Source organism: Nelusetta ayraudi, unplaced genomic scaffold (assembly GCF_046127955.1).
Source record: "Nelusetta ayraudi isolate G7.1 ecotype Tasmania unplaced genomic scaffold, CSIRO-AGI_Nayr_v1 ptg000011l, whole genome shotgun sequence".
In the NCBI taxonomy this organism is placed as follows: Eukaryota; Metazoa; Chordata; class Actinopteri; order Tetraodontiformes; family Monacanthidae; genus Nelusetta; species Nelusetta ayraudi.
Genome location: NW_027466061.1, coordinates 17,739,878 through 17,752,566, shown reverse-complemented (window position 1 = coordinate 17,752,566; position 12,689 = coordinate 17,739,878). Strand labels below are relative to the sequence as shown.

Genomic DNA, 12,689 nt, shown 5'->3' with positions numbered 1-12,689 from the left:
TACTGTTACCGCATGCTGGTGTTTCTTCTCATCAAAAATGTGATTTGATGCATTAATATACGCCTGACAGCCACTTTGTTGGGTACAACTTGCTTTTATCTGCATTCAGAGATGCTACTCTGCAGACCTCGTTTGTGGTGATTTCATTTGATTCTGTGGTTTCCAACAAGTCTGCCTATTCTGACCTCTGACCCCTGACTTGACCAATATCACCCTCCACACAACTGCTGCTCAGTGGGTATTTTCTCTTTTTGGCACCATTCTATGTAAGCCCTAGAGATGGCGGTGATAGGTGTGGTTAAAATCCCAGTAGATCAGCTGTGAAACTCACCAACAACCACGTTCAAAGTCACTTAAATCCCCTTTCTTCCCCATTTCAATGCTGCCTTTGAACCTCAGCAGGTCGTCTTCACCACATGCCTGAATGCAAGGAGTTGCTGGCATGTGACTGGCGCATTAGCTATTGTGTTAACCAGAAATTGGGCAGGTGTACCTAATAAAGTGGGTCAGAACCAAAGGCAGTTTGAAAAACAAGGCTTGGTGGAAGTAGGAAGCGCTTGAGAAGCTTGGAGTCCAGTGGCAACAGAGCAGACACGCAGCTCACACCTGCATTTAAAGGTCCATTGTGTAAAATTCTTAAGGAAGCCCAGTATTTAAGGCAGCCTGCCTGGCATCGTGTTTTGTATTTAGGCCACTGTCAGTTGCTTCCTTAAAAATTGGCACCGCAAGATGGCAGCTAACTAGGAGCAAGACCCTTATTGCTCCATGTATATTCTTGTATATATGAGAACCGTTGTAAGGATAGGAAAACCAATACTTTTATTGTACTGCGAGTCTACTCTTTTATTGATGTATTTATGGGCAGTATGTTCAGGTTTTACCAAAATAAAAAACATAAAGACATCAAACTTAATCTTACACACTGGACCTTTAAATTGCACGTTGCTGTTTTAGTATTTACTCTCTTGTCTTAGTTTTAAACAAAAGCGCAGTAAAAGGAGGTCAGTGAGTCTCAAAGGAGCAGACCGGCCTTTTTACCACCCACTAAACTCAACTACTCCAACTATTTGTTTTTTGTTTTAGCACCTCAGCAGTATCCTGGCTACCTCGGAGCTCCAGGTGGCCGCCTGCCCCCCTCTGGTCAGCGCAGCCCGCCGAGTCAATTCCAAAAAGAAGAGGGTCTCCAAGCCTCAGCAGCCACCGCCGCCATCCTTAACCTCTCCACCCGCTACCGGAAGAACATGGAGGCTGTCGCCGGCCGGCCCTTGGCAACCTCCACAAAGGTAATCAAATTAGACCACTTGGAAAGGTATTTAATGTGGTCATTTTAAAGGAACTCTGATTTGTGTATAAAAAGGGAAGACATCAAAAAGCGGAATTTGGCAAAGAGAGCCCGGTGCTCTGGTGGCAGACAAACAAGGAGGTCCGCACTTCATAAACCTTTAATGTACACAAATGAAAATGTGTGTAATCACATCAAACGGACGGAATACAATCGGCCCTTCTTTCCCAATTACAACTACCCGCATATTTTTTTAATAAAACATGTGGTCTCGCGTTTTGTTTCGACATCGGCTGGCATGTAAAAACCCTGAACTGTTGTCTGAGAACTGCATCTTGCCCGCCACAGATGGCCGAGGATATTTTGCTTAGTTATATGATCCAGCAGAGCCGGCGTGTCTACACCAGATCGTCTTTAAAAGCGTTTTGAAGGATTAAGCCAATGAGCTCGAGGAGTTAACATCTGAAAAGTTAAACTGGCACCGAATCCAAACCCTCACCACCCCCCCCCCCCCCCCCCGACTCCCGGAGGAGGCCGATACCCGTCCAAAACCTCTTCCACCGTCGCTCACGGCTGCGCGGCATTGTGTTCACTTTCATCCAGACTCACTTCGTGATTAATATTGATCACATTCTGTGGGTTACATACGTGCACGGTGTTACTGTAGATGATTCAAGGTTTCCACACCTACACAGCACAGATCCCCGTCTCCCAGCTTGCAGAGCTGAGAACGTGGCCCTGTACCAGGTAGCAGCCCACTGAATGAATAAAACAGTGTTAGCAAGTTAATCATCTGTTCTCGTTTACAGCTTACTTGTCTCAGACAGACGTAAGGATGAAGGGATAAAAGGAGAAGAAGAACAGGTTTCAGGTCTGGGAAAAAAGAGACCATATTTAACGTGTTAAATGCATATGTATGTGTATCGCATATGTATTTTACACATTGAAATGTCACCGGCATATAAAAAAAAACTGCCCTTTAAAGCATAAAGCTGATCTTAGGTTTTGAATAATGAGATGCTCAAATGACACCGCTAATTAATAAATTGAATAATTAAAAAAAAAAAAAAAAGGATAAGAAAAATCCTTTTTTTTCCTTTTTTTTTATTTGAACAGCTCCTAAATAAGTCCCGACACTTTTTGTTTCTTTTGATTCGGTGCACACATCATCAAACGGCCGTATAATTAAAGTGGACGGCCACGTTCAGCGTCATGTAAATTATCCCCTTTAATTAATTTGAGAGCGAGCTCGCCTTTGTTCGGCCAGCGGGAAAAAAGAGGGAGAAAAAGAGAGATGTATAGGGTTTAATGAAACATATGCGTTGAATAATTGCTTCCGTTCATGGTAAAGGGGATTTCCGCGTTTAATGAGGGAAAAGTTTGTGGGGGTTTTTTTCGTTTTTTTTTTTTTTTAATGCCATGAAACAGCCATAAGTCATCACTCTATTGCATTTTTAGCACGCAAACAACAAACACATCTGTCAGCCGGGAAACTTATGCCACATTAAGCTTTTTAATTTTTTACTGTAATAATGATGACCTAAAACCAGCACACGCGCGCGCGCACACACACACACACACACACACATACACAGGCACAGGCACACACACAGGCACACACGCACACAGGACATCCCCACCCCCAGCTGCCATCTTGGTTGTGTGTCCTAGAAAACAGATGACACAGCTGTCACTGGAAAACTACACACTAGTGATTATTGTGTTTTTGTGTTTAGCAGAATTAACGTTGGCTTAGTTTTGTACTTTGTCTGCCTGTGAGATAACCAGAGTATTCGTGCGCGCCCGTGTGTGTGTGTGTGTGTGTGTGTGTGTGTGTATGCCTCCTTTCTCCGGTGCTGCATGTTCTAGTTCAACCTGTCACATAGATGAGCCACAGTTTTAATAAGGTTCATTTTTTTTATTGTGATGAGAATATAAAAAAAAAACCAAAAGCGCCTGGGTTCAACGACACGCTGTGTGTGTTCAGTGACATTTGAGTGTCAAACCGCCTCTCTAACCCGCAGGACATGCCCATAGAGGTGGATGAGAACGGCACGCTGGACTTGAGCATGAAGAAGTGCAAGGAGAACGTGAAAGCCCCGACAAAAGCTCCCCTGGACGAGTCTCTGGCCACCTCGGAGTCGGCGGCCATGGCCAAAGGTGGCAGCGTGCTAATCAGCCCGGCCTTCTACCAGCCAATGTGTGAGCGAGATAGCTGGGAGAGCCCCGTCAACTTCAGCAAGGTGCACGGCGTGCACGAGCCAGAGGTAAAAAGGGGGAATTTAGAAAAAAAAGAAAAAAGAAAAAAAAGAAAAGGGGAAATGTCTAAAATTGTTCACCAAAAGCATTAACATGGTCGGGGGCTTTCTTGGTAGTATGAATAAGCTATAAAGGCACCTGATAGAATTCTGCTTTCTCCAAGCTTACATTTTGTTGATGACAATTGCAGCAGAAACTCAATGATTCAGTTTGCCATAAAACAGCATGCGGGTCTAAATTTAGTTCTGAGTCCTCCTAACAGGAATTAAAATAAACAATGAAGTCCAGACCAGTTCTTAAGGAAAAGGAAAGACAAAAAAAAGATGCTGATGACAAACATGGCATAATAGCCGTCATAGCCGTCAGATTTATTTTTAAAATCCCAAAGTTGTGAGATTGTTTCGTGTGGAAATCCCTCCTGCAGCATCTTCCGCATTCCGGCTGATATTTAAACTCTGACAACTGGTGCTAATCTGGTCGCCGCATACGGCTCTCGCCCCGGGGCGCCTCAGGGAATCTTTTACGTGGGTTTTTGAAAAAAAAAAAAAAAAAAGGTTTTCATTCCTTTATTTCACAGGTGCTCATTCATTCATAGGCCGTATCACATGTGACCCGCTTTCTCACACGACATCTGGTGCCTGCACAATCTTGTCTGTGGAGGAGAGGAGGGGGGAGGGGGGGAGAGAAATCCACACATAATGGCCAAACATCATAAATACTGTGTGGATTAAGTGTGACTTTAAATCAATGTATGGCTGACTTCTCCATAAGTATCCTGCTGCATAATCTCTCCACGCTGCGTTCTGACCCGCAGGGCTTGTCTTTTAAGAGTATTACACAGGGTTTTTCATTAATTATTCACTTTTAGGTCACGGCTGATCGTGTGCAGGTTTCTTTTGCTACTTTGGACAGTTCACGCTACATCTTTCTTTTGTGTGCGTGTTCCTTTTTTTCCCCCTTCCTACGCAGGAGGATTACGATCACGTTTCCTTGGAGGAGCACTATAAAGGAGACGGCAGCATGCTGAGTCCCAAAGCCAAGCTGCTGCTGAGGGAGTCCAAGAAAGAGCTCCTGAGGTATGCTCCGACCCAAAAAACAAAAAACAACGAGAAGGAGAGAGAGAGAGAGCGAGAGAGAGAGAGAGAGAGAGAGAGAGAGAGAAAGGAACACCTCAATGGACCATCACCGAGTCTCCTGTGAATAATCGGAGCTTCCGTTCTAGTTGGCGGACGTTGGGTGTTAGCATTGAAAAGGTTTCTCGCCACGCCTCAGCCTTTTGTGTTCAAAAAAAAAAAAAAAACAACAAATCCAACAACAATATTTTTTTTTTTTTTAAAGCAAAAGAGAGTGGAAACACACTGACGCTCACCAGCTCCCTATCGTTGTAACCGATATGTCTGCAGGTTCTTGTGGAGCAGGGATGTAATTAAAAGTGAGTCTCCTCCCCTGTACGTCAGCTTCACAACTCTTTGACTCTTGTAGTTAGAGTGCATGCTCTGCTGGGTCTCCACAGTAGGATCCTGTAGTTTCTGCAGCGCAGCACACACACACACACACACACACACACACACACACACACACCAACACCCCCACCACTCCTCCCCTACACTCACACGCCCCCTCCCCCTCCAACCACATCCAAACACGATTCAACCTAACGTTGGGCAGCGTAATAATAATTTCCTTTTACTAAACTTCCTGCTCTACTAACTCCTTAATGGCCGTGGGAAGGTTTTTTGGGCGTCGGCAAAAAAAGAAGGAAATAAGTCAAAGACAGAGAAGCGTCAGTTGAGTCCTGTGGAGGGATATGACCTGTGCGCTAAGTGCTCTGTGTTCTCCTGCAGCTGTCCAACCCCGGGGTGTGACGGCAGTGGTCATGTGACGGGAAACTATGCGTCGCATCGCAGGTAAGGTGATTCATTACAGTCCCGTTAGTGAGACACAAAGACGAGGGCCTGATGTTTACATGATAATTGTTTCAAAAACCTGTTGATTTTTAAAAATCATTTTTAAAGGCCCGCTGTGTGAGTTTTAATCACATCCGCATGGTGAGAAAGCATATGTATCTCTTAAAGATCTCTTCAGACATCAAAAACTATCTTGCAGTTAAACTAAAATCTCCAGAGTGAGTTCAGCGTCAGTATTTTTCTCTCCTTTCTTTCTCTTATTTTTTCCCCTTTTTATTCACAGCAGTGTGGTGCACTATGGCCACTACTTCACCAGTGGGCCAGCTCTTTATAGAAACATAAACAAATGGAAACACAACATATATTCATTTCTATGGAAGACAACTAAAAACACACTGTATTGTAATGTATTTTCCTTGTCCGACTGATGCCTTTAGAAATAACATTACACACTGGGCCTTTCATTTATTTATTTTTTAACATGACAGAGCCTGCGGAGTGGCGGTTTACAAATAACTCTGGATAAATATGCGCGGAGACATTCTATTGAGATTATTAGATTCAGCCGTGATCAAAGAGTGCATTAAAATGACTGTTAGCTCTTTATCCTCTCCAGTGTGTCTGGATGTCCCCTGGCTGACAAAACACTCAAATCACTGATGGCAGCCAACTCTCAGGAACTAAAGTACGTATTTATTTTGATGAAACTCTCACTGCTACTGAAGGATTCTTTCCGCCAATGAACTAGGCAGCCTGTTTCTCTCCCCGCCCCTCCATTCCTCCTGAGGCCGACGCCCTCCCTTCCGTTCTCACCTTCTTTCCTCTCGTCCCCTGTCTTTTCACGTCGCACCGTGCTACGCTCGTATCGTGTGTCCGTGATTTTTTTTTTCTTTTTTTTTTGCACTCCACACCACGTCGCCGTTTGCTATTTGAACCGCCTCTCTTGCAAATTGGCACGAACCCCTGGGCTCGGCTCGCAGTCTTTGCTGTAAAAAGCACCTGGTCTCTGTGTCTCTCAACCCGCAGGTGCCCAACACCTGGTTGTGATGGATCTGGACATGTGACTGGGAACTATGCTTCGCACAGAAGGTAGCGGGAAAGAGGAAGAGGGAGACAGAGAGAGAGAGAGAGAGAGAGAGAGAGAGAGAGAGAGAGAGAGAGAGAGAGAGAGAGAGAAAACATTCATTGCAACTGAGCATGAAACACATTTGTCAGATGCATGACATTCAGACAGATGGTGAAAGTCTCACTTTATGCTGCAAACATGGTGCACTTTTGAAATTCTTGTGTTTATTGATTTACTTGGCTGCCTCTCCCATCCTATGTGTCATGATGATAACGTCATGTGCGAACCCAGTCCCTGGGGCTTTGATGAGTAACATTTGATCTATAGATTAGGATGTGTTAAACTCCCATGTTCCTGCTCTGTCTTTTATTTAAATCGCTCTGAGCGTTAACCCAAAGTGTCTCCCGTCGTTTGTAGCTTGTCAGGATGTCCACGTGCCAGAAAGGGAGGTTTGAAGCTCACACCAAACAAGGACGAGAGACAGGATGAGCAAGAGCTTAAGTAAGAGATTGGGTTTTGTTTTTTTTGTTTTTTGCTTTTTTTCTCTCTCTTAGTCAGATGCTTTTATTTCTTTTGTTCAGAGAATAAAACAAGACCATGTCGTTAAAAAAAGGGGGGAAAAAATTGTCTTCAGCCTCGGTGCCTCCGGCTTTCTACCTGGAGGCCATTGAGTTAAACAAAGAAAATAATACTTCTCTCATGGCAACATTAGTGAATTATTTTCCGGGGATTAGCGGCGTGTTTTTGTGGGATTTTTCCGTTTTTTCCCAGGGTCTCTTTTATTCTCCCTATTTTCTGAATGGGATATCTGGCTTATCACTGAGTGCTTTCTTTATAATTAAACTATATTAAGAAAATGCTGGTTTGCACTCGTTTGCAGCTTAAAAGCCGTGTAAGTGATATTAAAAAATATATATAATGTAATTGATTTGCTGCTTGAAAGTCCAATATGCAAACTCCTTTGTTTACTTATACATCTGGACACAGATTTTTTTTTTCTTTTTAATTACTAATGCAAGGGGTCATGAGCTTAGGAATTAGACTGGAATGGATCTCATACACATTAAAAGAGAAAGGGAGAGGAAGGGGGAGGGGTCGCAAATGTCCTGAGATTATTGTAAATAGTGGGGCCATATGGCATATGGCTCCATTGTCCCGGTGCCTTGCATCAAGCCACCTACCTGTGCTAGTTGTAAGTAATGGCACTGCTGTTGTTTTGTACTCTAAGTGCGGCGGCTCTGGCGAGTAATAAAATGCTGAAACAGGCTTTTTGCACGCGGCACTCTGCAGCGCGCATGCCGTTTCGTATCATCTCAGGTGACCTTTCACCTTTATCAATAAGAGAGAGGGCTATCCACCTCCAAATTACATTCTTTCGCATGAGGGGGACACATGACAATTATCTGTAATTCATGTCACTCCATTACTGACCTGCAGGGGGAAAAAAAATAACAGGCCTGATTTCCAACTGCTAAAAAGTCCCTGTGATGTTTAGTGCGCTTAGTTGTGTCTTTGTTGGGTTTTTTTTTTGTCTGTTTTGTTTTATTCTTTGAGCACAACCAACCGGCTGCAACCTCGGAGCACGCACGCTGAGCGCAGCGCTCAAGTTTTAGTGGATTAGTAACTTGTAGTTAATGCGATTATTTCTAGTTTTGCCGACCTTATTTTTTAATCAGCATTTGGCTGGATTAATCAACTTAATGGTTGAGAAATCTTCCGGTCCAGTTGCCGAAAGAGAAATGTTTTTAATGATGTGCTTTGTTAGTGGCTTTTTTTTTTTTTTTTGTGGTGCACTTAAAGGCCCAGTGTGTAAGATTTAGCAGCAACTAATGGTAAGAAAGCATATTACAAACTATGTAAATGTTAATCCCTGTCTCCTGATGTCCCACTTTATCTTGCATTTTGCTTACACCAGCTGTGATGACAATCACAAAGGCGTTTACTTTTACTGACTTTATCTTCATAAAAATGCACATAGAATTTTTTTTTTTCCATGTGTGTCCTGCCAATAGAGGCCTTTGAACACTACAAACTGGGCCTTTTTAAACATCTCCTTTTTCCTCAGTCACCTTGAGCCACAACAAAAAAAGTTATTTATGCAAGTTGCCTTCTGCCAGATTGAATCCCACAGTGTTTGTAGATTTACAGCGAGTGTTTCTTTGTCTGCTGCTCTGTTAGGTGCCCAGTCATTGGATGTGATGGACAGGGCCACATATCGGGGAAATACACATCCCATCGCAGCGCCGGCAGTTGTCCACTGGCTGCCAAAAGACAGAAGGAGTCGTCCATCAACGGGCTGCCCTTTGCTTGGAAGGCCAGTAAACAGGAACTGCCCCATTGTCCCTTACCTGGCTGCAACGGCCTCGGACACGCCAACAATGTGTTCGCCACTCACAGAAGGTGAGCTCGCCTGTCGTCCATTTTTATCTCCAGACAATACGGCCAGTCCACGTGTTGGACCCACCTCCCTCCTCCCCCGTCTCCCTTCCCCCGATTACAACGGCACCTGTGGATGTTCATTTCACCACGTCCTCCGCTCGGCGTTAATTGTGCCATTTATGACCCACTGAACCAGCTTGTCGGGATGCCCGCTGAACGCACAGAGCATCAAAAAGAAGCACTCAGAGGAGGAGATGACTATCAAGCTGAAAGCCAGCAGCGGTAAGCCACTCTGACACCTCGCACGGTACGGAACCAATCACATGTTCCGCAGCTACTTGTACCTTGGCGCGGGCGACGCTCTCTTTGGGACATGACAACTTAGATGATATGCTCCGACTTAGGTGTCGAAGAAGACGCGCAGCATTTGGATCACGAAATCAAGGAGCTGAATGAATCCAACATGAAAATCGAAGCCGACATGATGCAACTCCAAACGCAGGTAGATATCCACTCTGCGCTCCTCTCCACCATTACTTCGGGAGGAGAAGTTCTGCTCACGCTCGCTCCGCTTGACAAGTCCGCTCACTTTTCCCGGTTGCGCGTGTCTTGTACCCCGAAAGCAGATATCGTCTATGGAATGTAACCTGAAGTCAATAGAGGAGGAGAACAAGATGATCGAACAGCACAACGACAGCCTTCTGAAGGAGCTCGCCCGCCTTAGCCAAGCCCTCATTAACAGCCTCACAGACATTCAGCTGCCTCAAATGGTACAGTAATCCTTGACCACCGACTCGGCTCATTTCTATCTCAACCATATCGGAAGCGACTGAACATGTGTACATTTGTTTGTTTGTTTGCTTTTTTGCCAATTGCCATCTCTGCTGCTCTGCTGTTTTCACTTCCAGCCTGATGTGTTTCATTTCTCCTTGCAGGGACCCATCAGCGAGCATAATTTCGAAGCCTATGTGAACACATTAACTGATATGTACAACAACTCGGAGCATGAATACTCGCCGGAGTGCAAGGCCCTCTTGGATAATATCAAACAGGCTATTAAGGGCATCCACGTTTAAGCTGCAGAGCAACCAAGAGGTTTCTTTGACTTGGGATAATGGAACTAGATAGCTCCATTTTTTTTCCTGAAGAGCGCTGGCTTGGCTGCGTGTATAAGACGAGGCTTCGGGAAATGTGTTTGGCGTTTCCCCGGTAAATACACTGCACTGAGAAAATTACCAGCCAGATTTGTAATGCTTTCACTGTTTTTCTGCATTCACTTAATATGTTTATTCTGGTGAGATTTCCAACCCCTCTCTTGCACTTAATTATTTTGTATGGTTTGCTTGATTTTACTCTGTATGTGTTCATGTCATTCTTATATTATTGCTATTTATTATTCTATTTGTCCGTCAGTGTATTTATTTCCTTAATTTTGTTTTTGTATTTATTTTACAGAGCTAATATTTAAGAAATGTGTTGGACTTTCTGCACATTGTAAATTACATAGAAGCACATTCCAATTTTGTGGCATACTTTCGCTATCTAGTGTTGAAAAAAACATATATTATTAGAATTATGATTATTATGATTATTATTATTATTATTATTGTTACTAGACCCTGCGTTGGATCTCCCCTGAAAGTTTTTAAGAAAAAAATCTACCAAAATGACTACGCATTGATATTTTTAAGCATTGATTTGCTTCATTTATTGGAAACTGAATGTATGGCAAGATAAAGTGAACACACTGAGATAGATTTTAAAGAGAAAAATGCAATGCAACTGTACTGTACCCTTTCCCTTTGAACCAATAACAGCTGAATGCAAACAGAAAGTGACATATTTGAGCAAAAACAAATCATTCGGTGAAGTGAATGTCCGTCTCTGCTTTGCAAGAAGAGTGCAAACAAAAAAGAACATCAGAAATCCACTTTGTCAAGATGTCTTTTTTTAAAAAAAAAACAAAACAACAAACTATATAGATATTAAACTGCCTTCTGTGCACACATTTTGACGTGTGCATATAGTATGTGCCTAAATGTATATGAATCCATAAAAATATACAAGTACTATGTTTGTGGTAGGACAGTATTATGTGGACGGTGTATTATATACGGTACAATTATTTTCATAGGAGGAAGTGTTTCCTGATGACTGTTTGGATACCGTTGTCTCAGTAGCCGTAATCTCAGAGTCAGGTTTGGAAAAAAATATCATCACTGAGATTGAAAAAAAAAAAAAGTCTGGTGTTTATTTGAACTTTTGCTAGCATGGAGAAGAAAAAACAACAACTTCTGTTTTATCTTATACTGCTTACAAGCCTTAACATTTCAACCAGTCTTACACTTTGAATATTCTTGTAATGCTTGGGGCAGATTTGACTAGTAGCTATTTCAAAACTAAACTGACCACCACACAGCTTGTCTTTCTGTTTAAATCTTGAAATATTAATGGGGGTTGGGGGATGGAATGAAAATGTAGACAAATTATATTTGTTGGCCAATCAGTTTATTTGCATCGATTGCACTTTTGTATTTGTGTTAATTATTTTGTGCTTTTGGTTTTCCTTTTTTCCACGCTGCCCTTGACTTAAACAGACAGAACCAGGATGCTGCAGATGCATCGCAGCACAAAACATGTCGAGTACACCCGTTAATCACCGGAGGTAAATGGTAAATGAGCAATACGCTTCATAGCTCTGCAAAAAAAAAATAAAAAAAATTAAAAGACATGTAGCCTATGAAAGGTTTTAAAGATATAAGAAGAAACAGAACAGCAAAAGACTCGAACATTTTAAATAGGATCGTATTAAACCCAAATACTCAATGCTTTAGTGAATTTTAAAACCTTTAAATTTCTGAAAATTTGAATCTCAACTTTCTGAAAACAACTACCAGTCCTTTTAGTATTGCTTACCTATATCAAATTACTAAACCACACATTGTTTGCTCAGGAAGTTTTGTGAATATTTCCCCCCTGTTAGTATTTGATGTTTTGTATTGTGAATGCTTTTTTGTGAAACGATATTAGTATGATATGAAATTGTATTGTATTTTTCTTTTTTTTTCATTAAAATGTAATGCTTTTTTCAGTTGAGGTAGTTTGTAAATTGAAACTTCCAATTACTTTTACTATTTCATAACAAACAGATATGCGCTGTGTTGTACAGTTTGTGTATTGTAGAAATAAACTTTTCAAATGCTTGTGGAGTGTCTCAGGCCGTCATGGCAACGGGTTTCTTTGGCATTACCGCCACCTTGTGGTCAAAAGTGTGTTTTACATCTGAAGTGCTCTTAGGGGGTCGAAGTCAAACAACAAACAAACCGAAATGTGCTGCTTTGGATGCTATGAGAATTGTTTTATTGTTTAATTAACAAACAATATATTCATCCTTTTCTGTAATAATTAATTAAAGGTTATTTCATTTGATTTAAATAGCTTGTACATATACACGGCTGGCGGCTTCCTGGAGACAATTGTGACATCTTGTCATTGCTTGTTTTTCTGACACATGGTCAACTTATTCAAGGAAGGTTACTTTGATTATCCAATACTTACGAAAACTATTTTAGATTTTATTGTTGAAGGACTTAAAAAGGTAATTTCTTAGAACCAAAAATGTGTTGATCCTATGTCAAGTTGACACAAACCCAAAGTCATTGCTCGTTACAACAGCCTTTCTTCCCTGGTGAAACTCAGGCTTCTGTTTAGAGCTGAAATGCACATTTATTTTGGCTGAAACAGAAAACATTGTCGGCGGCAGAGGAGTAAAATGCTGGTAAAAGTCAAATGGAGC

At 42.2% G+C, this 12,689-nt stretch overlaps 1 protein-coding gene across 4 annotated transcripts in view; it reads left to right on the top strand.

Annotated features, from left to right (window-relative positions):
• st18 (ST18 C2H2C-type zinc finger transcription factor) overlaps window positions 1–11,224 on the top strand; it is a 33,842-nt gene extending 22,618 nt beyond the window's left edge. For 2 of the 4 annotated variants that reach the window (XM_076021559.1, XM_076021560.1), the window contains exons 11-22: window positions 1,084–1,283; window positions 3,307–3,549; window positions 4,511–4,617; window positions 5,386–5,448; window positions 6,065–6,133; window positions 6,475–6,537; window positions 6,932–7,015; window positions 8,693–8,914; window positions 9,090–9,175; window positions 9,298–9,395; window positions 9,517–9,663; window positions 9,829–11,224. In XM_076021559.1, coding sequence (XP_075877674.1) covers window positions 1,084–1,283; window positions 3,307–3,549; window positions 4,511–4,617; window positions 5,386–5,448; window positions 6,065–6,133; window positions 6,475–6,537; window positions 6,932–7,015; window positions 8,693–8,914; window positions 9,090–9,175; window positions 9,298–9,395; window positions 9,517–9,663; window positions 9,829–9,969 — 1,523 coding nt within the window. In that variant the 3' untranslated portion in view covers window positions 9,970–11,224. The remainder of the gene's footprint in view (window positions 1–1,083; window positions 1,284–3,306; window positions 3,550–4,510; window positions 4,618–5,385; window positions 5,449–6,064; window positions 6,134–6,474; window positions 6,538–6,931; window positions 7,016–8,692; window positions 8,915–9,089; window positions 9,176–9,297; window positions 9,396–9,516; window positions 9,664–9,828) is intronic. The other 2 variants (XM_076021562.1, XM_076021563.1) reach the window with 2 other exon arrangements.
• The last annotated feature ends 1,465 nt before the right edge of the window (window positions 11,225–12,689 follow it).